Source organism: Aplidium turbinatum, chromosome 1 (genome assembly GCF_918807975.1).
Source record: "Aplidium turbinatum chromosome 1, kaAplTurb1.1, whole genome shotgun sequence".
NCBI lineage: Eukaryota > Metazoa > Chordata > Ascidiacea > Aplousobranchia > Polyclinidae > Aplidium > Aplidium turbinatum.
Genome location: NC_137472.1, coordinates 57,291,751 through 57,319,163, shown reverse-complemented (window position 1 = coordinate 57,319,163; position 27,413 = coordinate 57,291,751). Strand labels below are relative to the sequence as shown.

Sequence of the window (27,413 nt, the reverse complement as noted above, 5' to 3'; positions counted from 1 at the left end):
CTTGGGGGTTGGTCAACAGTTATTGTATACACACTGTGTAGACCTGTAACGTGTTTTCTAATGACTAAACTCACTTGAAGTGAAATTTATGGTGAGAAAAATGTCATTTATGAATGCGCAAGTATTGACTCACAAGTGTTCTAATCACAGATTTGTTATTAACACTGATTGAGATGTTTCATCAAAGAAACTTATCGAAACGTTCATAAAGACTAATCGAAAATACGTCATTACAAAGCAGTGGGAGATGTCATTGTGGTAAGGGTTTGCAAAACACAGTTTCTCGTTGGTGCACAGGGTTTTAATTACTTTATGAGGCAGCGGCAAGTCTCAGTGCTGTATAAGTAATAAGTTTGTTGTCAAATGTCATTTCAGAATGCATTTTTAGATCTAATTTTATTGAACTGAGAAAAGCAGTTGAGGACACGATTTCAGTATTTATGTAGAAACGCATTTCACAGCTTCAAGTAGCATTTGCAAGGAACGAATAGATTGCTTCACAGCTAGAGCTCACGAAAATTTTCTTACGATCCACCAAGACACCAGTCAGCAGCGCTTGTTAGCACAAGTTCAAGCGACCAAGGCAGATTTACCCGTTCTTTAGAAGTGTGTTTAGTTGCATAGGTTTCTTCAGGCAAAGTTGCAACATTATTGTGAATCCGCATGCTACGATTCTCATTACACATGGCAGCAATGACACCGTGTTTCATGAGTCATGTTTAATGTTTAGCTGAGCGTATTGAAGTCGATTTATTGTTTGGAGAATATGAGCAAAGCCGCATCAAAGTCAGATATGTGCCGTGTATACAGTAGATCTAGCATGTCAGTCGATACCCTGTTACCGGTAAAACTTAGAAGCGGAAGCAATGACTTCATTTAGATTGAAGTGACGTATGCCATGGTGTGATTTAATATTTTCATCCTGCTATGTGTCAAACCTCTTTGGCACGATACCACAGTCATTGTGTTAGTCTAGGAATGTTATATGTCAAGCCAACTTTCCTGATGGAATTGTTCATTGTACTTCTTGTTGGGTACATTGTTTGACTGTGTATTATGCAACACTAGTCATTGCTCGGAAGGAAGTTATGTTTTCAACAACCTTTTGTAGAAGGCTAGGATGGTAATGCGCTGAGCAAGGATTTTCAAGGGGTTTGTTTATGATTACAAGTTTTCTCTCCCCAAAAGTGACTTTGTGCAAAAGAATAGCTTGCGTGTTGCCGTGAAATGAAAGGTGTTAGGATTTTGAGCCGTGGTAGCCATGGTTAGTATCAGTCTGGTTTTCGTGCAAAAAGATGCAGAAGTGAATTTGCTACTTCACACACACACCTCATAAGTCTATGTCTTGGTACGGCTTGAACCTTGTAGAAGTGCAATGAGATGGTCGGGATTTTGCGTATTGTAATAAAGAAAATTCCTAGCTAACAAAATTTTGCATAAGGACGTATTCCACTACCTATGTGAACAGATCATGATTCTAGTTTAGTTTCTTGTTTTGTTGCTTGATGCCATCAAACTTTCAGTTCATTAAACATTGAAATAATGTTTATTAAACGTCGAATGTGGAAATACCCTATCAACGCACAGATAGCAACTCAATTTTTATTTGCTGTTAGTCTGAGCATTGGGACAACTCAACATACAGTGAATTGCCGGCTTTCATAATCAACTTACCAACCAATGAGTTAACAACGCGTTCTGTACTTTTCCCTCGACGATAAATAATTCTTAAATTGTGACGGGTTTTTCTCAATGCATGTTATTTTTGATTGAATCGCAGTTTTCATCTTATTTGGTTTAAGTTTTGATCTCATTAACATGAATTCCTATCAACTTTTGAAGCGTTGTTTTTGTGCACAAACATTTTCGATGAAACCAGCAGCGTCATCCCACCCCATACTCGATTTCCTGGTATTTTTTCTTGATAATTTAATGGTCGATGATATTTCGTTTGCATCGGTCAATCGCAGGCGTAACTGGCCAATAGGGGGCGTGTGAACCGTCCTTGCACAGGCCCGACCATGCACTTATGGGAGGGGCACTTTCTACATGTTAGTTTCTACACTGTGAGGATCACATTGCAAAGGGTATCGCCATTGGGTACACCGTCTGTAGCCTACAAAGTAGAGGAGTTGGTTCTGCATGATGGGATCAACGTTTGGCTGTTTTCTAATGGTCTCAATGCAGTCCTGGCAAGTGTTGATTACTTTAGCAACAAAAGGATGTGCTATGGCGACTTGTATAGTTGTTGCTTATAGCTTCAAATTTAAGTGTAGGCCGATCTTCTACGCATAATAGTATTCAGAATCGCTGGGACAGTAGGAATTGATCTGGTCATTGTGTATATTTTGTATGATTTTGAAGAACTTCTGTGTTATTGTTACTATACTAATAATGTACTAGGTTTTAACATTTGTGCTGGAAATCGGAAGAGCGTCTGGTAGCAGGAAAACATTTATCTTTTTTTAAAGCAAATTCAGGAGTTCTGAGATTCAGTGATCACACTTTCACAATTAGGATTCACAAAACTATCATTTCAAAGAGACATAAAACGCATATTTGGCCTGGTGTGCATTGGCAAGGCATGTATATATAGAATTATAGATCGCTATGGTTAGTACATTTGGTGTTGTCTTTTGAATCAGCAATGTGCGTTGCCGGAGAGTAAACCGTTATATGCAGTTTAAGACTGAGCATAGTTGTATAATCACATGGAACCCTGTCAAGTAACCCATGTTGATGCACAATCTGCTGCAAGCGGAGATAGCGAATGGTATTATAGTTGTATAAATATAACTGCACTGTACCGACTCTTTTATTAAGATCAGATTTATCAAAGCAGTCAACCGGCAGTTTACTATTTAACATATACCTACTTTTGAATTTTTCTAATTTAACAGCAGGATGAACATTCTAATTGGTTGAAAATCGCTTGCTCTATATGTGGACATTAAAGACTTTTTTTGTTACTTTTCCATTTTGTTTCCTGCATCACTACATGTTCACCATGGTTTAAAACTTTTGAAGAAACTTTTGAAGTAACTTTTGGTTACTTCCTAGACTGCAACCGGTCCTTATTTGACATTGGTACAACGTCTGCAGTACTTGAAACAATTAAAAAAAAGCTGATTTGCTAGCGGGGTTTGAACAAAACAGCTCGATTGTTGTTGCTGTGAATGTGCTGGTATGACGTCAAGAAGTTCAGATAACTTCCTAGCCAACTTATCAAAGTCATTTCTTTCGTTGTATGCGTTACACGCTGAAACAAAAGAAAACGCCCGCCTGTTTGTTTTTGCTCAACTACTGGTTGTTTCGCTTGAAAAATCCAAGCTAGTCATAAATCAACTGTGATTTCAAATTGAAGCCTTGAGTTTTTGTGTAAATGGACCCTGAAACCGTACGAAAATTTGTTTTCAAATTTGATTACACGGCAAAACATTCGATTTACTGGATAACCATTACTCCGGTGAACAATTTACGTTTTTGAAACGTTGTAGCATTCCGTGGGTCACGGTTGTAGCCATTTACATAAAAACGATACAATACAAAACAAAATCGACTGAATGTAGGGCTGTATGAAGCCAAAGTGTTTCAAAATTAAGCCAAGTTTTGTTCCATTTCGACAAAAAAAATTTTGCCTTGGGGTCATTTCACAAGAAATCTCGATACAAAAAAATTGTATTTGTTGTTTTAAAAAAATTCTTGTTTTTTGGTTTCAATTTTCACAAACCTCGTAATATTTAAAATTTTGATCACGAAACGAAACCTTTTAAACCCTTACTTCTCTCGTTAGTCATGTTTTATATTTTTTATCGAAAGGCATCCAGGTTTACCAGTTTTAGTTGCTTGCAAAGCCTTAGCAATATGTGAAAATAACTCATCGCTATTTTTTCGGAAGTTATGTTCGTAGTGTTGTTTCACGTATGAGAATATTTTTACTGCTTCGTTTGACTGCTGTGTGGACGGCGTGCGGTGATTGGAATTTTGTTTTGCTGATTTGAATTTTTTTTGCTGTGTGCTGGTTGCTTTGGAATCACCACCCAGTCAGAAAATCAGGTCTTTTTTACATTAATTTAACAATTGCAGAGTATTTTCTGGAATGTTGAATCATCTACAAATGTGAAATCAATGTTAATAAAAATATTGTCGGACCATGGCTTGAAAATATCGAGGACAATGGCTGTGCAGTCGGAGTCGGAAGGATTTTGACGTGGCCTGAGTCGGAGCCGGCCGGGAATAAACCGGAATCGTACATTTTTCTCTCGATTTCACAGCACCGGTTAGGACAAATTCATGCATTCTTGAAATTTCAGCCAAGAATGATTGTTATTTTAGTTTATAAATCTGACAGTAAAACTTTGGTAGAAAGTGTAGTTTGCTGCATCACAAAACTTATAAAACTTAGTAATGTCGATGAGCTTGACATATTTTTCATTTTATCTTGTTTTAGACAAAAAAAAAAGACATATATATATATATAATATCTTGGCTTATGCCGATTGAGCACTTTACTGGAGGCACCTTGCTGTGCGTTGCGCAAAGCTCACTTTGCAGTTTGAGCACTTTGGCAAGGTTGGCGGTAGTACCATTTTTGGAGCTTAGGTTCCACAAATGGGAAAACGTCACACGGGATGTTTTTTTATATGACAGCATTGTTCCGTCTGTTTCAATGTTTCGTCTCAGTTTTGCAAGGTGGTTGTAAAGATGAAAAAAAGTTGTAACTGCTTTGGCAGTGTTCATACGCAAGTACCATTGTTTAAAATAATCGTTTAGTCCTGATAGATCTTCAGTTATTGTTCCTTCTATTGCTTGTAAAGATTTGGACTGGACGGCAATAGCCCAGTCGGCGTATTCAAGTTTGAGTGAAGTTGTCGTCGGCATATCACTGAGACATCACATTTCCGTACGTTGAAGAGGGTTGGTGCCAGTACTGATCCTTGAGGAACTCCATTTTTAATTTTATATTCTTTGCTAGTCTTTCCTCCGAGACATACGTGAAAATAGCGAGGCCATGTCATTTTGTAGAGGAGTCGAAGTATCTTTTTGTTTTTTTAGATAAGTTTTGCGATCTTGAGCATGAGACCGTCACGCCGAACTGTGTCCTATGCCGCGGATAGGTCAATAAAAATTACACCAGCCTTTTTTTTGTATCGAATCTAGTTTTAATGTGTAATGTCAGGGCCAGCACTTGTTCAGTAGCATTACGATTTCTTTTAAAACTAGCTTGTTCGGGAGTTATATGTGGTTCAACAAATGGGCTTATTCGCTTCAAGACTATGCGTTCGAAGAATTTGAACATGCAGTTTTAACGATGACAAATCTAACAATACTAAAGCAGCATGAAGCTTGTACGAAATGAAGACGAAACGTATCATGATTGCCAACATCAAATACAACATTCAAACGGGTACATACTTTAAAGACAAATTTTTTTCAAGTGTTTGTTTTCTGTCCTTTTTCATTTGCCTATATATCATCGAGCAACGTCAGTAGACAACAATTGATCCACTAAATATGCGATCACAGCTTATCATCTTAAGTGCCCTGATATCGTTATTTTACCTTGGGCTATTGTGACAGCAATCCGTTATCGTTTACCAAGCTGCTTCACACTGTTTTTGATAGGTATCTTGCCATTGACCTAGTTTGCTTTTTTGAGTTTCAGCCTTTAAACTTAAAGCATCGTTCTGTCGTGAAGGAAGATAGCAATGAGCATGCTGAGTTGCTGACCTGCTTAGTGTTATTTTTCTTTCTTTCTTGATGATGGACATAACAATTCGTTGTGAGTGATACGAGAAGTAGTTTGTTATATTTTTGTGGTTATTCAGAATGCTTCAGTTGGAGTTGCTTTCTTGTATACTTTGGTATGAGATGATTTTGTTTTTTTTTCCGGTTACCTTAAAATTGTTTAAACTTCTAGTGACTGCTTCTTGTTTTCGTTGTTTGCTCTACGAAACACAATATTCCACCCCTCTTTCCAGGTGTCGGTTTTACTCGTGGTTTAACTACAGCTGCCACCGCTGGCGTTGCATACGTTCTATTCTCCACACTTTGCTCACATAAAGTTTGTATGTTATTCAGTCAATAATGAATTACAAGATGTATCTCCAATTTTCTTTGCAATACACAAATGTGACTATTACTCACTTGTAGTCTTGTAGCAAGAGGATCTTTTCATTTGCTATAATGAAGCAGTTTGCATTCGTTACCTTGACATGTCACATCCATCGGTGTGTGGTAGAAGCTTTAGTTACTATTAGCTAGGGATTTGTCATATGTTTAGTGGTTGAACATTTTTTGGTTTGGCGTATACAATTACATACACCAACGACAGACAAAGTGCAAGCATGGAGTTTTTTATGTGCTGTATTTGCTATACTATGCATGCGTTTTGATTTAGTAAAACTTTGTTGACATATTTTATATGCTTGTATGTTCAGCTAATTGTAAGTGTTTTCTGAACAACAAAATGGTCAGTTTATCAATTAGATCAACTTTTGTTTTCTTTCAGGAACCTTAGGATGATATTTCGATAATTTTAGCTTCAAAATGTCTGATAGGCAAGCTTTTATATCCCCATCCACTGTCGGGAGATCACGAGGCCCTGTAGTGCAAGCACAGCCCGACATCATCAGTCTGGTCCGTCGCCGGGCGCAACAAGCTGCAAATTACTACAACTCGGTTGGTTTGTCCAATGGTGATCTCCCACGTGACTCACCAAGCACAAAATCTGAAAATAAAAGATGGTCAGGGACAGTTGAACGGAGATCAGAGGGTGTTTCTTCAGTGCAGTCCCCCGGATGGTCACAGCCTTCAACCTCTGTGTCGCCCTCGCCAAGCAAGTATGGTGCAAGTTGGATTAAACCAACAGGACCTGTTAATATTCCTGATACGAAAGATAGTACCAAAGAAAGTGCCAAGTTTAAAACATTACCGAGAAAGGAACGTTTTCATGAACAACAACCCGTAGGCGACAGCGGAGCTAAAGTTCGTTGTAAGTCGTCTTCCTATGCTGCCAATGACGTGTTTTCAAGTCAACTTCGCGTTGTACCTTCCACTGATGCTACACCTTTGGAAAAATTCACCATAAAGGTTTCAAATTCTCCTGTTTTAGGAAAGAGGAGTTCGCTCGACCGTTACAACACTGTGCCACGTAATTTTGAAGAAAGTGGAAAGAAAGCGACAAAGTCTATTGAATTTGAAAACAACTCTTATCCGACCAATGGAGTCAGTACAGATTCGCCGTTGCCTCGAGTCAGTAGCCATTTGTACGAAAAGCAACTCAGTTACACGAAGCGGCCAGAAAGCAAGTCGGAATACAAAATCTCATATACACTGCCACACGCGAAACCGAAACACCAAGGCACTCCTAACCGATCGTCCTGGAAGCCCATCGGTGGTCACGAACCTGATTATGCTCTGATCCCCGAAACTGACTATACCAAAGCAACTGGAACAGCAGATTCTTCAAAAAGGCTATCTCCAGTGTCACTACAACGTCAGAGATCCCACAGTGATGCAGGCGACGATGGTGCGGATATACAGCCTAAGCTCTCCCAAAGTTACGACTCCACAGATGGTGGCAGCTTTTTGTCGAAAGCGTACATGCGAAGCTACGGCAGCGCATCGTCACTGTCCGACATAGGAAGAAAGGAAAATCCTGCCATGAACGACTTGGTGCAAGTGTACCGGAAGAACAAGAATGGAACTGACCCACGCAGCCTCTCCCCTTCTTCGACACTTTTCAAGAAGGTAAATATGTTTTGTTGTTTTTTGTTGTAGCCATACTTACGCCGGTGATTGAAGATTTAGATAATGTAAACGAGAAGGCAAGGAAGTCAGTCATTGCTTTCACCTTCAGGTAGCATGCGTTTACATGTTTTGCCAAAGACACAGCTATGCTCATGAGCGGTGTCGAACCTGTGCCCATTAGAGCGTCGTACGAGGCCTCTCAACACTCGGCTATGCAGCCGACTTGCTGTTGCCGACAACAGTTACTCTCTGTGTATCAATATCAGTGATTTCAACCGCTGGGCCGGTGTCACGTTTCTCGGGAGAGATTTAACTTGGACGTATTTGGTAAAAACCTTCATAATCGATTGTATTATTGTACGTTTACCGGCAAGCTAATTATTATTTCTACATTTTTTTGGTAAATAGGTTGTTGTGGAGGTTAAAGTACTCAACTGCTTAGTAGTCATAGTGTTATAGAGTTAGGGTCAGCCCCGAAAAAAGTTCAAAGCATTGTAGCTGAATGTAATATTGCGAAATGCTTTTGAAATAACCTACATTTTCTGCGTTGGAAAATCTAAGTCCATAAAACGTTACATGTATTTTCAGGCCGCATCATCGGTATTCTTCCTTTGCTGTCATGTTTTGTTAGCTTGTCTGAATAACTGCTTTATAAGGAATTTTGATCCCATAACTATTTCTTGTCTAGCTAGTTAATGTAAGACAATGCACATGCAACCAAAGAGAGTTAAAAAGAATGAATGAAAAGGTCAAATTGTACTTTTAATATCTTGTTCCAGTCTAGCTACAACTTCAATCGCTTGAATATTGAATTTCGTCTAATGTCAAAGGTCTGCCCTCAACCATAAAATTGTTTTGTCGCTTCAACGTCTGTAAACTAATTTTCTAAACTAGTGGTAACATAATTCGATCACACCTGGCAAACCTACGTTAAGAAGGTGTGAAAAAAATTCTTTTTTAACATTTTTTTGTATGTTTTAGAAAACCCGAAGTCAGAATTGATTGTTTTCAAGTTTGGTTGTCGGCAAGATTCACTTCAAAGTATTCTGGACATAATATTAATTAAATAAACAAAACAACACAGGTGTTCAAATTGTACCTACTCAATTGGCGAATAGAAATGCACACAGTGTATCTTACTCATTGGTCAAAGGTTGCATAAATGCATTGCATAAAGAGTAAAGGTAAAGATTCCACACTCAGTTATAGAACTTTGGGGAATGAGAAGATAAGCTTCCGATTATACTCTACCTTCGGCACTAACGAGAGTATGGTGGCCACTTGTCCAGTTCCTTTCACTCGACCGCCTTGTTTTTCATCAACTATGCCCACGTAATTTATTACACCCTGGTGGAAGCGAGCGGTGTTTTTCAACAAACAGCTTGAGCCGGGAGTTGAACCAGGTTCTCATGATTGGAAAGCCAACGCCTTATCCGTTGCGCCATCCCACCACTTAAAGAGTATCAAATCTAAAAAAAAACTGTCAATAATTTGACATTACCATTTATGGATGCGAACCTCTCGTTGACGCCGGTCTTCCTTTGTAGGGTCACAGTGAAAGTCCAAGGGTCAGTGGAGCATCGAGTCCTAAGTCTCACAGGAGGAGTAAGGACAAGTATCGATCAAAGTCTGATGTGCCTGATCACAAGGTTTTATTGAACAAATTACAAAATGAAAAGGACACTCAAGAACGGCTTCGACAGTCAAGTATGTGGCTTTTTCATTGCCGTTTAGTTTCGTTGTTTAAATCATAGCGATCCATATGCCTTGCCAACGTGCAAACTGAAGGCCGATGTAATTTTAATTTTGAAGTCTAAGCTAACTTTTTGTTATATCCATTTTGAAATGATAGTTTTGAGAATCCATATTGTCAAATCGTGATCACTAAATCTCAAATTACTGCAAAACTCATAATATTACGTTTAAAAAATGACAAATCTTTTCTTATTACCAGTGTTACCAGACGCTTTTTGGATTTCCAGCACGAGTGCCATAATGTAATCCATTTATCTGTGTGGTAACAATAGCACAAAAGTATCTCAAAGTTACACAAAATATACACACAGACTACATTTATTAACTACTGCTCAAACTATCAACTTATACTAGCGATTTTGGCTACTAACAGATCGGCCTCCAGCCAGATTTTAAGCTGCACGTAGGCATGGCCTGTGTAAAAAGGTCGCCATGGTTTAAATATTTCAATTTGAGACGGAAACATTACTAACGGTCGTACAAACAACTTCCTTAAGCGCAACAACGCTTTAATGGCAACACTTAATTTCCGATGAACCTCTGACCATATTTTGTTGCCTGCCAAGTAGCGGTTACAACAATGGTGGCCATTGTTGCTACTGATCTTACCGTGACATACTGATTGCACTATGTGTAGCCGCTGAGGGAGAATGTGTCATACTCATTCACTCTGCAGTTGTGATCTTGTTTGACCTACATTGCTCTTTAAAATCAACGCTTTGCAACCAATCGGCTGCGAAGGAATTCAACTTATTGCACCGTCCCTGCCCGTTCAAATAAACGTTCTACTGTAAAACTAATCAGTAAAACCGCAACCACACCATCTGTAACTGCGCCATCTACCATGCGCCAAATGGTGTGCGTGGACTGCGTGAACTGGATGACGAATCAATTCAATGGCTGCTCGACACCTGCCCAAACATTTAAACCGCGTCGCCGCCACTGCCCAAGGGTGGTAAAAGGCAGAGCCCCTCGACCCTTGAAGTGGCGAAGAACAAGGTTCAAACGAAGAACGAACGAACTAATCATACCTTTCATTGCCAAAGAATGTCAGCAAAATTATGGTGCCATCCGTTATCACACATTTGTCTGGCTCTTGCGTCTTGACTATAACAAAGCCCAAATCCTGAAACAGTCTTAAAAACTGATACTCTTCTTAGCCCTAAAACGTAAACTCTCAAACGGAGGTTGGATCATATTGAAGCTGTAACATGGTCGCTACTACTAGATCTGACATTTTGAAATCTTCAGACTTGAAAATGACCGAGCAAGCGAGACGACGACGTCACAATTTCGCTCATTACGATTGGCAGTCCATGTTGTTTTCGTTTGAAGACGTTCTTCTTGCCATGGAAACGTTAAAAAGAAAGAACACCCCTTCGGGCGCGAGCAAGGCAGCCGCCATTGCAGGTACAAGAATGAATATCTCCGATAGACGTTTCACAATCGAATGTGTTACCATCATCTCTGTATGGTGTTATAAGTCGTTTAATTACAAAATTGTTGAAATTCTTTTCAAACTAGACTAAAGAGTTTGCAATTGAATCGATTTAATTAACTTATCCAGCATAGTTAAGAATAAGTTTATCAAGTCGTGTCAGGATAGACTTCATTACGATTAAAAATAGAAAAGTTACTTTAGACAAGGAACGCCTTTACTGGTGGTTTGATTATGGTTTGTACGCATTGCGCTAATCGTGCTATGCGTGTTTACCTATAAAAATGCAACACTGTAAACACTGCGACACTAAGTGTTTTCTCAATTAAAATAAAATTTGGTATCTTTACACACCGATACCTGCTTTTAGCTAACAAATTCCGTCTTTTTTACATTGATTCAATGTCTGCCAATGTTGAATCAAAGTAAAAAAATACTGATTTTGGTAGTTTGGTTAATAAGCTGAGAAATATCTAACTAAGGCTGGAGACAATGTAAAACATTCACTGCATCCCCCAGCTGCAGCTAGCACGGACAGCTTAGTGAGCAAAGGATCAAGCACTGCTGGGAGCCAGGAGGACGTATCCATGTATCTGGATGATGATGAGGGTCTCAAGAACAACGAGTACAACGACATCGTTGCAAGGTATGTTTCATTTTATGTTTATCATGTACCCAGAGACTACCTCAAATTTTCTTCCTAGAGGTCTTAGAATGTTCTATTGTATCCTGAAATTAGGGCTAAAGTTGAAATTAAAATTACCCCCCCCCCCCCCCTTCTACTTTCGTTTGTCTGAAAGTTAATTGTTTTTGCTTCATTCCAGCTGTCCATACTTTCGCAATGAGATTGGTGGTGAGACTGATAGAGTGGTTAGCATATCCGCCACTTCGGGCATGTCGGTTCAGGTGAGAAGGATTAGTTTGTGCAATTGTGCATTACCACAGCGAACAGCTTTTGCTTAACATTAAAAGAATGTTGTCCATTGATTTGAAGTCATAAAATAAAACATTAAAGCAAAAAAGATTTTTTACTCGCCGTTCTTTGCTGTTTGTGATTGTGAGTCTTCGCCTGATGTTAGCGAATGGAAATACAGTATATTGATCATTTTAAAATTTGTTCTTCTTTGGCGTGTGAGCCTCTGGAACCGTGGGTCTATTCCTTTACCACTCCTGATTCACTGTGCTCCCGGACCCGGACGGCTACTATGGAGCTGCCGCCTGCCAGTCTTTGGTTTCATTCACCCAGACCAATTTTCAAGACACGCAGACCTTCCATTTCGTTCGGTGGCTTGAAGATGGCACGAACGTTGATGATGTGGTCTGCGGTCTGTTCCTCAACACTACATCCACAAGAAGAGCATTTTTTTAAATATAAAATACGATTTCTGTCTCAAAGAACTTTGGCCCACTTGTCATGCATGAAGTCAAGGGGGTCACGCCAATTTGATCCATAAAATGGATCCCTACAACTTGTGACTTAAACTCAAACAACAAAGTCCGTCATTTTTACATTGATTCAACGTCCGTAGACGTTGAATCAATGTAAAAATGACGGATTTTCCTTTGTGGTATTCTCACAACTTTTGAATCACAATTGAAAAAGCTTACCTCGTACCAATATTGTCGTTTTTTACGTAAAACTTATGTAAAAAACTTTACAATGATGTATAGGTTGGAAACCACAGTGACGCATCAACCAGGCAGGCCCAGAACGTCCTAACCAACCACACGTACCTGAATGTGGTTGAACACGGACATACGGACAAGATGCTTCCTCCTAATTCCCCTCCTAGCGGAAGTGTGAGTTTTGGAATTGAGCGGGTAGATGGCGGTGCTAAGTACTATGAGACCCACTTTTTCGACAAAGGTGCGTAGTGCCCAAGGTTTGAAAAATTTATTTTGTCTCAAGCCACACTACGGTTATTCGCAAATTGATCGAAGTCATCCGCAACTGTGTCAGAACGACTGAAACGTTTTTATTTTGGTATTTTGTAGTGTCTATCAGTGGTTCCCAACCGTGGTGCCGCGGCACCCTGGGGTGCCATTTGCAATATTCTGGGGGTGCCGCGAGCTATTTTTCATTCAATTTTCATCCGTTTTCAAACAGCTTGCCTAGATCAATGTTGCTGAGGAAATGTTCTTGCACGATTGTCATCGTTACATTTCTGTCAGGCAATTTTCTGTCTCCAGAGCCTACCATATACATTATACAATGTATGGTTGTATATAGGCTGGCCTTATGCGTATCGTGGTCACAAATTCCTAGTATGGCACTCTTTTGTTATTGTTTTTTTTTTTGATGTCACACGCACTACAAGTTGTGCTGATTGTCGAATGTAGCAATTTAGTAGGCGAATGCTGCGCATGGAAAGGTTTTTATTCTTTTTGTCTGCTAATAGAAGAGCAGTGGGCCTATATGAAGTTTCAGGGTGACTTCAAAATTAAAAAAAAAACTTTTTCGTTTTTTTTTAAAGGCCGTTTCAAAGTGACATTCAATCTTCTTGAAAGTAAAATAGCTGTTTCTATTATCATGTTTGTTTATAACAGTGTTATTACCAAAGGCCTTTCCCAAGGGCACAGCAAGCGAGCTTGCCTACTCTTTTCCACACTGCATCAGAGCTGTTAGTTAAGCAGAAAAGGCATCAATACCATTTGTTATCACTGCGTATTATAAAGCTTTGGTAAGAGTTTACTTTGTTGTACCACAGACAAAAGTCTTTGGTATGAAACAATTAAAGTTGGTTTCAATGATCTGCTGCATTCGAGGTGAAAGATCGTTGGTGTGCCATGCCTGCCATGGGGTGTTACAAAATATTTTCTTTTTTAGTAGGGTGCCGTAAGCCTAAAAAGGTTGGGAACCGGTCTAACTGTTGCCAATATTAGTCAATCATGAAAGTCACATATTTTCAATGTTGAAATGCATTATGTGCAAACATATGTCACCGGATTAAAACTGTACTACTACACTACATACGTAAAACCTTGCGTTTTGTGAATGTAGCAAGCGATGACGTTAGCAAATTTGTCACAGTCACGGTAGAGTTCATATACGTAAATATATCATTTCTGTTGAAGAGTTGATTGGTGGAACAAAACTTAAAAATTGCGAGGAGAAAGTTTCTTCCTCCTTCTCTTCTCAGTCATCTATTTTGTATCACTGGTGACCAACGTTGTACGTATCTTTTCTATACAAGATGTACTGGATGTTGATCTTTCTCCTCCGCAGATCACCAGAACTTCTTCGGTATCGATGAAAAATACGGTCCCATCGTGATCAGCCTCCGTCGGGAGAAGTTGGAGGACCAAGGTGTCGGTTCAGCCTACCAGTATCGCATCATTATCCGGACTTGTGAGGTAAGAGGTGGCTGCTTGATGACTCTTGGCTGTTTTTAGCTTCGTCATCTATCTCATTCACGCTGAAAGGGATTTTGGTATAGAATTGGTTTCCGACTCTGAGGAGTTTTTTTGACCGTTAATTTTGTTTAAGATTAAGACAGTTGTCATGGCAACAGCGCCCCAGACAGCAAAATCCAACTGTTTAATATTTATTCAACGTGAACTTACTTCAAACCAACACCATAAAGATAAATTTTCCAGCTAGGCCTTTAGAACTTCCTCGTGAGTTTCTTCATGACTTTGACAGCTCTGATTGATTGTTATTGGTACCTGCCTAGCCTACCGTCATGTCCAGTCGCCGTTTTGAGATGGCATGCAAATGACAAAGAGTACGTATTAGTTTAACTTTTTACCGCATCATCATCGTCATCTGCAGTAGACGAGGTCTGGCGTTTATTACTGCTAGCATAGGTCCGTCAGTGTTTACCGCTTTTCCGCCAATCTTCCTGGTGGTAGGGGTTGGTTCTATCCAGTTCTCTTGCACTATTGTCTTCTATCACCAATTCTATCTATCTCTTACTGTTTGGTCACCAAATTGTTTTCCTCAGCAGAAGTTTCTGCATTTATAGTACAAAGCAATATCTTCGAATGCACTGCCCAGTTAGCGAAATTAGTAGGCTACTTTTTACATTAATTTAACGTTTTTAGACATTGAACCATTGTAAACAGCAAGGCTGTGGAGTCAAAAGGATTTTGGCCTGTCCGGCTTGATATAAATCTTGAACAACATTTTTGTTTGCAATCTTTTTTCAAAATATTATTTCTCCTTTTTCGTATTGCACTCTGAAACTTGACCAGAAAATAGAAGTGTTTGTTCTTGAATTACTCAATTTTCAGTGTTTATTCTTGTTAGTTTTTATGAAATTCGCCATTTAAATTTTGATCACAATTTGACTGAAATTAATTTTTTAAATAGAAAAGGACAAAAATTCAGAAAAATCTGGCAACACTGAAGTCGGAGTCGACCAGTTATGAACCGAGCAGTCGGAGACGTATATTTTTCGTCCGACTCCACAACCTTGGTAAAAAGTACTAATTTTACTAGCTGGGTAGTTAACCTTCATCGTGTTGTGTACGGTATTACACCCAGTAACGTTGGTTTCAGCTTTGTACTTTACGCGGAACTATCCTTGAGGATGTTGTTTCTTCATCTCGCCATGCACCTAACAAAGGTCTTCCTGCCAAAGACGTGCTGGAATATATCTGCCCTGAGATTAATATGTCTTGCCTCAAGGTGGCGGTAGCAACTCCGAAAGTCCACGAGCAATTGATGAAAGTTGACAAGCAAAATGTAAGTTGAAAATGTTTTACAACATTGCAAAGCAGTCTTAAAGATACTGTTGTAAACTGCCAGCAAACAGAGTCAACGCATTAGAGTGTGGTTTGTACATTAAAGTTACTCAATATGTGCTGACTTTAATGTTTTTTTGTTTTTTTTACTTCAAGGTCAATACATTTTACTACTTATGTTTAGAATTTCTAGACAAGTTAAAATTACAACTTTTATCACTTGGTTCCATTCTAGCTTCACAAAGCGTACAAGATTGGAATCCTTTACTGCCGTGCTGGTCAGTCCACTGAGGAGGATATGTATAACAACGAACATGGCAGCCCTGCTTTGCACCAGTTCCTTGACTTGTTGGGCACCAAGGTCAAGTTGAATGGCTTTGACGAATTCCGAGGCGGTCTAGACGTTAAAAGTAAGTTATTGATAATAAGCTGGGCACTGGTAGTATCTTGAGTTAGTTGGTCGTATTTAGGCATGCGCTCAGTGGTACAAGAGTTAGATTAAGTAGACCGGAAGGCAAGGAAGTCAATCTTCGTGTCCACCTTCAGGCATGCCTTTAAATATCCAGTCAAAGAAACAGCCGCATGCTTTTGAGCAGTGTCGAACCAGTGTTCATGTGAGTGTCGAGCAATCGCTCTCACCACTCAGCTATGGAAATCTTTTTTAAACCAAACAACAGGTCTTTGAAAAGTTTGTGTTGTTTCATTGTATTTGCAAATTTAAAGGCTTAATTGGACATTCGCAGAAAGCAGGATGATGTGTTTTATGTAGGGTGTGTAGAATGATAGGATGGTATTGCAAGAAGTGTTAAAAAATACGTGTCTGTCAATGTCTCAACAAGTTTGTGGCGTATTGGTAACTTCTAACAATCAGCCATTTGTAAGACAGTGTGAAACAATGTTTAAGGTCGTTTCGATTATATTAACGCTAGGCCTAAGATCTGACTCGATAAATAACTATGTTAATAAATAATAACTCAACTGTATATAATGGAGTGTTTAGAATAATGTCAAAAATTGAAAAGTTGTTGGAATTGTTAATGCCCAAGTCTTAATAAGTTTCTCCATGAGCTAGCCGATGGTTTGAGATTTGATTTGTGTTTAGCGGATTCCACTGGATCCGAATCTGTATTCACAACATTCAACGAACTCGACATCATGTTCCACGTGTCCACACTTCTTCCCTTCACCCCTAACAACAGACAGCAGGTAAGAGTTGTCGCTAACTCCATCTGGTTATGGTTAACCTCGTTGTCGTCAGCAGAACTGCTCTTGTAATGCATCTACTTAAAAGTTTACTTTTTATTCTGTTGCCGCTGTTTCATTTTATATTTGCACACAAATGCTTCACCATGTTCAATTTTGAATATAAATTTGTTCGTTTTATGATATTTTTGAAAGATTAGCGCGTACCTCACTTATGGAGTATGTCGCATCAATCAATGTACACAATAGCTGTGACCGAACACCACTGTTGCTACAAACAAAGCCGAAATTGTCAGTATAATGCTCTAGAAGAGGCTTTCACAGTTCGAAGATAATTCTGCAATTTCATCATCATCATCATCCAAATTCGTTTTTGTCCTCACTAAGTTTGGGGTGGTCGATTCTTTCCTTGCAGCGATTGCCTTCGTTCATATCCTTCATCTCATTCTGTCCATCGCATCTTCTTCCTTCCGTCCGACTTTGTCTCATTCTTTATCTGTTATTTTTGGACGTCCCCGTTTCCTCTTCTCATCTTCCTTCAAAGTCAATGCCTTTCGAAGAAAATTTCCTTCTCCCTCTTTTGTGCATGTCTATTGTTTATATCATCTCACTCCGTTTGCCCTGACAAGTTGTTCAATAGTCTCCCTCATCTCTAGCATATCCATAAGTTCTTTAGTCTTTGTTTAAATTAACAGTGGTATTAACATTGTGTACAAAGCTCAGTGGTGTGATACTGATGAGCCCAGCTTTATGGGCGAAACGCCATTGTCTATCTATCGCTGGAAATTCATTGCCACAATCTGCTACCGAAAAACGTGTGGTAATAGTTAGCAGCAACAGTATCATTGTTAACAAACAGTAAGAAATCGTTGACACTGTGAGTATATTATTTGATCACAGTTAATGAGGAAACGTCATATCGGTAACGACATCGCCACCATCGTCTTCCAAGAACCCGGTTCCGAGCCGTTCAATCCCAAGTACATCCGGTCTCACTTCCAACATGTATTTGTCGTTGTCCGTGTGCGCAACCCGTGCACGCCCAACACCTGCTACAGGTTTGTACTGTGATAACTCGGTTCTTAATGGACCGTTTGAAATAATTGCAAGTAGTGCACAACCCCCAAGCATTGAATAGTAATGTTCTAATGTGGCAGTGCTCTTTTTCAAGTATCAAAATGATTTAATTTAACAAAAACTTTTGATAGTCACTTTTTCAAACACGAATAACACTCTTGCTGTTACATTATTGTTTTGGCCTACATGTAGTTGGCCCTGTTTGAATATATCACTGGTGGGGAAGAACAGGAGATCAACAGCAATTAGGCTTATCGAAAAACTGGCACTGTCCGCTGTGTAAAGCGCTGAGGAGCAAAGCATTCTGCGATGGATACAGCGTTATATAAAAGCAAGCATTATTATTATTAAAAAGGAAGAAAACACATTGCTTATCATGGTTACGTTTTCGTGCTTCACTATACTAAGGCGGGGGGTAATTTATATGCTTCACTATACATTGTGGGGGGTAATTTATATAAATGCATTCCAGTGTTGCCGTGGCAAGATCCCGAAACATCCCCCGATTTGGGCCCTCCATTCCAGAGAGCTGCGTGTTCCCGACTTCCTCAACTTTCAGGGAATTTCTCCTCACAAAGCTCATCAACGGAGAGAACACTGCACACACCACGGGAAAGTTTAAAGTGAGTTTGTATACAACAATTTAAGTCAGTGGTGCCCGAACTGTTGCAGAGTCGTTCCTGCTTTCCACCGTAACATAAGGTGTGCTTGAAGTTACGAACAGATAGTGGCGCCTTACACCTTACACATTTACACCTTACACCTAACCATTAGGGTGTTTCATTTTTTCACCATTTTTGAAATTCAAAATGCCTGGGGTCCCATCTGGTGGTATTTGGGGTAAAAAGTTTACACCCCAAATTTTTTTCAATTATGACGTCATATTGAGGTGGTCCACGAGGTTTGAAATTTTTGGGCTTCAAAATCTCGAAATTTGGCCGTATCTCCGGAACCGCTCATCATAGATCGACAAAATTAGTATCAAAATGCGCAGAAGGGTCGGTTTCCTATACCTGATGTAAAGAATATTAAGGTCTATCTGCTTCAAAAAAAAAGTTATTTCAAAAAATCTGATTTTCGGTGTATTTTCTCCTGATGAACAGAGATCAGGTGATCAAGATAAAAGTTTTTCTGTATTTTTCTATCTTGGTAGCTGCTATTGCGTAATAATAGTCCTTGTTCGTTTTGCAAGAGATGAAATGGTAATTTGAAGGTACCGGTATTACAGTACTATTATAATATTAATGTAACTGTTGAGGAAGAGGTAGGCTATGCTGCTCACCTGCTTTAGATTAAGTGTCATTATGGCATTAAGGTCAGGTATTAGTAAGTTGATGCAAAACTTCAAGGTATTGGAGATAAATGTGCTTCCCCTGAATTCAGACATAGTCAGTCACTATTTTTACTTGAGGAAGAAAGTAGCCGAAACTAATCCTGAGTTTTTTAAGAAAATACCTCATTTCCAAAATTTAAAAGATGAACTGCTGAAAGATGTAGTTGGCATATGGAACAAAGCTGGTCTTCCAGTGCTTAGCAAACAGAGAAACCTAGCACTTCTAGCATACAATCTGCCAAAGCATCGGCACTACTATGTTTGAAACAGAGAAAAAGAAATGAAGTAGCTAGATGTCTACACAGTAGCGAAAGCGACTCTGATGGTGACATGAATTGGGAAGATGATAAGGAATACGAGCCTCTGAAACCAGCTGTTTGGGGAAAAGTGTACAAGAAAGTATATTATTTTTCCATAAATGATAGAAGTTGTGTACTTGCTGATCGTAGGATGACTTCGGTACCCCAGCAGTCAGATCTTATGAGGTCGGTTCTTGGAAAAGATCAAGTAGCTGCAATGCTGCATCACCTTCGACAGTATACCGCCAACGACAAAAAAACGAGAGAAAAATCTCTGATGGAAAGTGAGAACCTTCTCAACTCAGCTTCTGCCATGCAGTTATGTTATGATGGGCGCGTTGTCGATAAAATAGATCGATACGTTTTCTTGGGCCAACTTGTTGATGATAATGGCATGAAGCACGAAAGTGTGCTTGCTGTTAAATCTTTTCCTAAAAGTGTGTTGGTCACTGCAGAACTGATTTTTGGCACCATCATCCAGGAGGCTTGCAGAGTTCACCTATCCCAAGTATATTCAGTCATGGCTGATACGACTGCTCTCAACACGGAAAAAAGTCCGGAGTCAATACTCGACTGGTCAATTATTTTAATAATGAAGTTGGTCATGATATTCATACCCTTTAATGCATGTTCTACATAAACGAAATATATCTTTCCCATGTCATTTCTTTTGTGGACGGTGCCAAGAAGAGTCCCGGAGCAATGCAACATGAGGCTTTGCTTAACCAGATAGCAAGACTAGGCAAGCCCAGTACTGAAACCTTAACACCAACTATTATTCCGCAATAACAGCTTCTCAGAGTGCAAAAATACAGAAAAACTTTTATCTTGATCACCTGATCTCTGTTCATCAGGAGAAAATACACCGAAAATCAGATTTTTTGTAATAACTTTTTTTCTGAAGCAGATAGACCTTAATATTCTCTACATCAGGTATAGGAAACCGACCCTTCTGCGCATTTTGATATTAATTTTGTCGATCTATGATGAGCGGTTCCGGAGATACGGCCAAATTTCGAGATTTTGAGGCCCAAAAATTTCAAACCTCGTGGACCACCTCAATATGACGTCATAATTGAAAAAAATTTGGGGTGTAAACTTTTTTCCCCAAATACCACCAGATGGGACCCCAGGCATTTTGAATTTCAAAAATGGTGAAAAAATGAAACACCCTACTAACCATGCATGGGACAACTCCATTATCTTTTCTCCCTGCGTGCTGTCACAGCAAGGCACCAATGTAGATAATACACTCTACATTTCCTAGGGTCTTCTGCGGTTGTTCAACAATACTTTTAATTCACAGTGTAGATTTTAACGACCTGTTTTAGCTTGATGCTGCGAGTTCGCTGTAGTAATAGCGAATTGCACTAGCTTTCAGAACACAGTTCCCTAGTCATGTGCTATGACGAATGGTGTTGAAGTCAGTGAGTCGTTCTTTTAATGCGGCTCCTTTGTTTGGCTTGAGGCTAATCCTCTTAATAGCCTGCATCTTGAGCACCCATCAAGTTCCGCTTGCATTTCCTCCAATAACTTTGCCCAGCTTGCAAAATGTTTATTTTATTTTATTTTCATTCTTTATAGACGTTGAAATAATGTAAAAATAACGGATTATACTTGATGACTTTTCCCGAGAGGTGGCAATGATTAGAGTCTCGTGTTGCTTACTTCTTGAACACCACCAGTGTAACTTTGCTCGTATCCATCCAGGCACTGGCCATGAACACCAGAGAGCAGTACCTTCGGGATTTGGCCAGTAACAGTTCAACTCAGAACGGTCTGGAAGGAACACCAAGGTTCGGCCGCTTCTCCATATCAGCTGCGTCACGGCGGATAAGAGAAAACAAGGAAAAGCTTCCGAAATTAAAGCCGCAGATTAACAGCCACGGAGCCCTGACTTGGGATATCAGTGTTGATGATTACAGGTGAGTAGAGTTGTTTGGTAGAAATTTTAATATTTAAACTGGGAAATGGAGACACCAATAAAAGTGCATGACGTTTTATCACTGTGTGATGTAACAAAATGAATGGGAAAATACAATCGTTAGATGGGTGCTTACTGAAAGTTGGGTTTGCAGACAGTCTGGAAGGGAATATGCAAATTATACATAACTGATTTTTTGCATGTGGGTCAAACGACATGCCTTGCTTGATCCTAAAGAACAATAGAACTTTCTTGCAACTACGTGTTTCTTTAAAGCTGTTAGATTGTTTTCTACACACAAAATATGTTCAAACGTTTTGCGCAGTAAGTTTAAAAGCAATATTATGAAAAGATTATGATTCTGCGAGACTTATCTGGAACTTGTTTTTGTTATCGCAGTCGCCCTTCACAGCTTCATGACCCAACCCTTTCTTTGTGCAGTCGTTCCGAGATCGTTCCCTGCATGCTTGGGATTAGTGACTGCGTCCTGTTGGTCATTGAGAAAGCGACCAAGCAGTTGATATTCAGCGTACCCTGCCAAGCGGTGCTGGGATGGACCGTGACTCCACCCAACCACGAACAGTTGAAGACCTGCCAACGAGAGCTCCATATCTATTACGGACGAGGAGAACGCATTTCCATATACACTAACGAAGTAGAAGCTAGAGATGAGATTACGCTCAGGTACAAGATAACAAGATACGTGTTTGCTTATTTGAAGTAATTTACTATCTTTTGGCTGGAAGCCATGTTACTGTTGGAATATGTACCTTCAACATAACTACTAACTTATTTTTACTTGATTGAAAACAAGGTTATTTTGTTGATTTATTTTCTAGTGCCTTTAAGCCAGCTTGTATGTTTTGAGTATTTTATTATTAAAAATGCATGGAGAATCAGCAGAGCCCTATTTCTGGCATATGCATTTCGCTCTACAACTGTAATTAATGGAACTCGATAAATAAATTGTATGTTTTGTTGTAGATTGGAAAAGTTCACAAAAGGTGCTCAGACTATTTATCGCCAGTTGCGACGCAATGCTCAAGGCAGCCTTGGTCTGCACATCAACTATGAAGGCGTCATAATGGAGGTGGAGCCTAACGGTTACGCTTCATTGGACGGACTGAAACAAAGCTCGCGATTGGTTGAGGTTTGTTGATTGACATTTTTCCCAACTTAGTTTTCGATGTGATTTATTCAGAAAAAAATTAACTTAAAGATTCCAACGATAATAATTTATCATTCTACCTACCAATACAAATTTGCATATTTATAACAAGATTCAATCTCAGATCTGTAAAGTCGCCGTGGCTACGATGAGCCATGAAGAGATATTGGATCTCCTTCGAACATCCGACAGAGTCAAGGTGGTCGTGATCCCTCCTAATGATGATGGAACGCCAAGAAAGTATGCGAACTGGCGAGATCATTTGAAGTTTGATCTGTGTCTGCATGAGTTGATATACTTTGATATGTTTAATATATTTTTAATATTTAATACTTTAATATTTTTCTGATCAGTACAACATACTCTTCCTGTTTTTTTTTCGTCTCATTTACCGAATGTCACGGGAAAAAAGCAGGAAGAAGAAGAAGATGGTGAGAAACTGTCTTTCCGGATTGCGTATTTTTGGCTGAAGTTTATGGTTTCCAGCTGGAAGCGACCAGTTTCGAATATTATCCATCATCTAACAACTTATGATTATGTCTGCACTACAGATGCAGCATGGAGTTGTATCACCTCTATCCCGTCCTTGACGTTAAAAAGAACCTCGCGTCTTCAAGTTTGACCTTTGACCTCTCTCACGTCCAAAAGAAACCCGAGTCAACGCAAAAATCGACTGATAGACAAAAAGCAACAAAGTATGCTTTTAACTTTCAAGGTTTACCATGATTAATAAATTATAAAAGTAGTAAAAGGATTGTTCATGCGCAAAAGTACCATGTGGTTTTTTTGTATATTTGTTCAAGTCCTGATAGCAAAATCCGTCATTTTTTACATTGATTCAACGTTTGCAGACGTTGAATCAATGTAAAAGGGACGGATTTTGCTGTCTGGGAAGGTGAAACCTGTCACATTAATCTTTGACCAAGCTTCAATTTGATCAGCTTGACAAACAATGACTTCTTTTGATTGGATTGAATTTTGAGTCGACTAAAACTGGCTACATCTTGATTAAACTGGTTTTATTTTCAACAGATTTCCATCAAATGCAATTAACCTCGTCACTGTGAAGTATAAACCAGAAGATGCAACTGCAAATCTCCATTCTGGAGGTGAGAATACCAGATTTCTATCTTGCTCGCAAAACTTTTATATTGATTCATCGTCTGAAGAAAATGTGAAAAGTAACTGATTTTCTGGCTGGGATGATTTTTCTGATGAGAAACATTTTGAAAACTTTTAAGAATTTTTCATTTATCTGTTTCTAACTTTCCTTGGTTTAAAGTGTTAGTTTTTATTGCAGTAAAGTTCTGGGTAAATTTTTCACAATTTGTTTTGCTTCAAGTTTAAATTGTTTATTATGAATACATAAGAGATGCATTGAATGCATCTTTGTTGGTTTGTATACGTCTGGAATTTGCTCTAAACAAAGTTTGTTCTGTTATCTTTTTATTGAAATTTCTTCATTAAGTTCCATACCTGCTTGATAATTGTTTTAATATCATTTTAGATCCTGTGTTTAATCCTGTGAAGGTCAAAGTTCAAAAGCCACTGTTGTCAAAAACCTTCTCGGGCAATGACACGAAAGCCACACTCACTGCCACTGCCACAAGATTAGCATTGGTAGGGGTTACTTCGGGTTATACGGGGCCGAGAACACGAAACAAGGTTACTTCATGTCAAGAGTGCATGGACGGTCACCGCATGTCAATCCTCATGGCATGTTCCACCTTACTTTTTATGTTATTACCTTACGTAATACACATATAAAAAGTTGAATATATCTGACGCATGCCAGCCTTGCTTTTCGAATCTGAAAGTTGACGTATGTGCTTGTCATAAGCAGTTTTTTCTTCGCCTCCCAATCGTTTAGGGATCTTCCAGACAGCAAGGTCTGTGCGCCATGTCTCTGAGATGAGATCTGTCCATTGATTTATCATCTTTGTTTTCTATGAGCTTTCAGAACAAAATCGGTTTTGTAGATTTCTTGTAATTATCATATTTGTGCCAAGAAATCATGTGTTTGTTCTGATTTACTGAAGAAAATGATAGAAAATGGGAATGTGCATATAAGAGAAGTGTGCGGTCATGATTGTCCTAAAATTTGCACGGTGTTTTATTATTTTCTTTGAAAAATGTAAAGATTTTGGATCTCCAGAGATTTCCTGAGATGTAGTCAATCGTAAACGTTTTGTCACGCTTTTCTCCACACAGTTTTTCGAATAACACACCCAGACTGCAAATCAATCGTTTTTTACATTGATTCAACGTCTGCAGACGTTGAATCAATGTAAAAAAGACGTCTGCAGACGTTGAATCAATGTAAAAAAACGATTGATTTGCTGTCTAGATCACAATTCTCGTATGATTTTTTGAATCATACCATCTCAAATTTTCATGAAATCAACATTCAATTATGATAGTAAAAACAGAGTGAGACTGTTCACCAGGCATTTGATAATTAAGAAGAACGCAAGTTACTTTAATTATTCAATTATGATTTTATAGAGCGCGATAGACAGCAACAGCCAATCAAGTGCCACCAACACGATGTCGAGCACCAAGTCGACCTCAAGTAACGTCAGTAACTACAGTGGTCATGACGTCGAATTTACCAACGGTGAGTCGTTCAACTAGTCCTATCTTTGTTCAAGAACTTCATCGTTGAAACAAACAGGAATCAAATAATTCGTAAACGAAACATCTTTTACTTACTTACTTTGTACTCGTGAGTGCCGAACCTTGTGTAAATAGCCGGAGATAAGACCACTCGAAAAGTTCCTTTTTCATACTTGTTGCTTTGCCTACATTGGTTGATTGTGTGGATTCGACCAGTGGATTGAAAGCAATTGACCGCGTATAATTATGAACGACGCTGTGTGTTCAGCGTAAAAACCGACAACGAAACGGTTGTTTACGTAATGAAACATCCACTGCTTAGCACAATCTTCGTAGTTTTACAATGTACATCAAGGCTACTCAACTAGCGGACCGCGGTCCGAATCCGGACCTTCTGGGTGTTAATGATGGACCTCGGGCTTCTCAAAGAATAATGTCATTGCCACGTTTCTGTCCCTCTTTAAACAGATTTCTACTGGGAGGAAGCAATATTAGTGTCCCTGTGATTATCTTAATAGCTGGGTGCTTCTCCTCCCAGACCCCAACACTTTGTCGAAAATACAAGTCAAGTTACATTTTACCTAAAAAAATGGCTCGGTGCTGGCATAGGCGTCATTTCAGGGGTGCGAAGGGTGCTTGAGCACCCCAAAATGAAAATCTGAGGTAACAACATAAATGCGAGAGCACCCCTGGGCCCTGGTTTGCATACAAAATACACCGATTCAAATGGAAACTTGTATTGCTAAATAACGTTTTTTTTTTCTTTCTTGAAAGTCGTTTCACCAAAGCGCAATATTTTCAGTGTTTTACATTTGTGTGTGGCACGCAGCGCCACACATATCAAGGGCAGACATGATTGTACTATTGCGTAACAATTAAGCACAAACACGCGCACTGCATCAAAAAGTGCCGTTCGAGAGAAAACAATTTGTCTGGCTCGAAGAAAATGGCAGACTTGCTACGAGAGCTGCTAGAGCAGTGGTTCTTAACCTATGGGTAATTACCCACATGTGGGTAATTTCAGGATAGCAGGTGGGTAATCAGCTGAACCAGAATATTTAGAATTATAGATGTAACAAACAATGTCACAGAGCTCTGTAAGTGGTAAAGTTGCTTTATTACTTATGCTTTTTTTATGTTTTGAGTCCGTTCAAAACAACCAAACAAGCACAGTGATATTTTATCATTTTTAGAATTCTTTCGTCATAGTGATTTATTTTTCGCATCATTTTTGTTGCCGGTTTTATGTATTTCATTTTTGTGACATATTAGTAAGATTTTTCTTGTATAATCAGTTCAGTTACAGTTGTTTTATGAGCAAGCTTGATGGCTGCGTTGCTGTTAGCAGTTGTTTGAAGTAGTTTATATAGCTAAGTGTACATTTAGAGTTAGTGTTGAGACGAGCGAGCTATATTCTTTTGAAGATGAAAGCTTGAGAAAATTCTGGGGAATGATGGGGAAAGCAATAAGCATATCCAAAAGTTGTGCAAAACCACTAACATTGTTGACTATGTTCCATTCCACTTATCTCTGTGAATCAGCATTTTCAAGTGTTGTTGCTTTGAAGTCAAAACTTCGAAACAAGCTGTTAGATCTGAAGTCAGATTTGCTTTGTGCAGTATCCAAAATCGCACCCAATATTGCATCGATTGTACACAAAAACAGCGCAAATGTCTCACTGAAACTATTGATGCCGTTCTTTACGTTAAATGTTGTTTTTGCTGAATAACGCTGTTTTATATTTTTAATATGGTAAAATAGATAAAATTAGATTTTGGGTAATGGGACTTTGATCTGGACAGAAATGGGTAATAAGGGAAAAAAGGTTAAGAACCCCTGTGCTAGAGAATCCCACAATGAAAGAAGCCGATGTTACGAAAGTAAGCCAATTTTATGATGGTGATTGGGAACGCAAGGATTTGCTGCGTGAACGCAAACAGTGGTTCGCTTGTTGCAAACGTGACGGTGATGTTGTGACAGTGAATACGCTACGTCAGAAATTCATTGCACAGCCGTCAATGGTCGATATAATGCCAAATATATATGCAGCTTTGGTAACTTACATTGTTATGCCGACTTCTTCCTGTGAAGCCGAACGTTCCTTTTCGTTATTACGACGCTTGAAGACCTACCTTCGCAGCACTCAAACGCAACAACGACTG

The 27,413-nt window shown here is 39.1% G+C and overlaps 1 protein-coding gene across 1 annotated transcript in view; it reads left to right on the top strand.

The window, feature by feature from the left end:
• The first annotated feature begins 6,549 nt into the window (after window positions 1–6,549).
• LOC145767632 (uncharacterized) overlaps window positions 6,550–27,413 on the top strand; it is a 28,389-nt gene continuing 7,525 nt past the window's right edge. Inside the window, exons 1-20 of the mRNA XM_082579489.1 lie at window positions 6,550–7,752; window positions 9,300–9,459; window positions 10,759–10,917; window positions 11,465–11,591; window positions 11,770–11,851; window positions 12,617–12,812; window positions 14,172–14,299; window positions 15,447–15,632; window positions 15,867–16,041; window positions 16,734–16,837; window positions 17,735–17,892; window positions 18,384–18,534; window positions 21,254–21,468; window positions 21,867–22,151; window positions 22,452–22,617; window positions 22,760–22,875; window positions 23,187–23,330; window positions 23,668–23,744; window positions 24,143–24,255; window positions 25,141–25,252. Of these exons, the coding sequence (XP_082435615.1) occupies window positions 6,550–7,752; window positions 9,300–9,459; window positions 10,759–10,917; window positions 11,465–11,591; window positions 11,770–11,851; window positions 12,617–12,812; window positions 14,172–14,299; window positions 15,447–15,632; window positions 15,867–16,041; window positions 16,734–16,837; window positions 17,735–17,892; window positions 18,384–18,534; window positions 21,254–21,468; window positions 21,867–22,151; window positions 22,452–22,617; window positions 22,760–22,875; window positions 23,187–23,330; window positions 23,668–23,744; window positions 24,143–24,255; window positions 25,141–25,252 (4,057 nt within the window). The remainder of the gene's footprint in view (window positions 7,753–9,299; window positions 9,460–10,758; window positions 10,918–11,464; window positions 11,592–11,769; window positions 11,852–12,616; window positions 12,813–14,171; window positions 14,300–15,446; window positions 15,633–15,866; window positions 16,042–16,733; window positions 16,838–17,734; window positions 17,893–18,383; window positions 18,535–21,253; window positions 21,469–21,866; window positions 22,152–22,451; window positions 22,618–22,759; window positions 22,876–23,186; window positions 23,331–23,667; window positions 23,745–24,142; window positions 24,256–25,140; window positions 25,253–27,413) is intronic.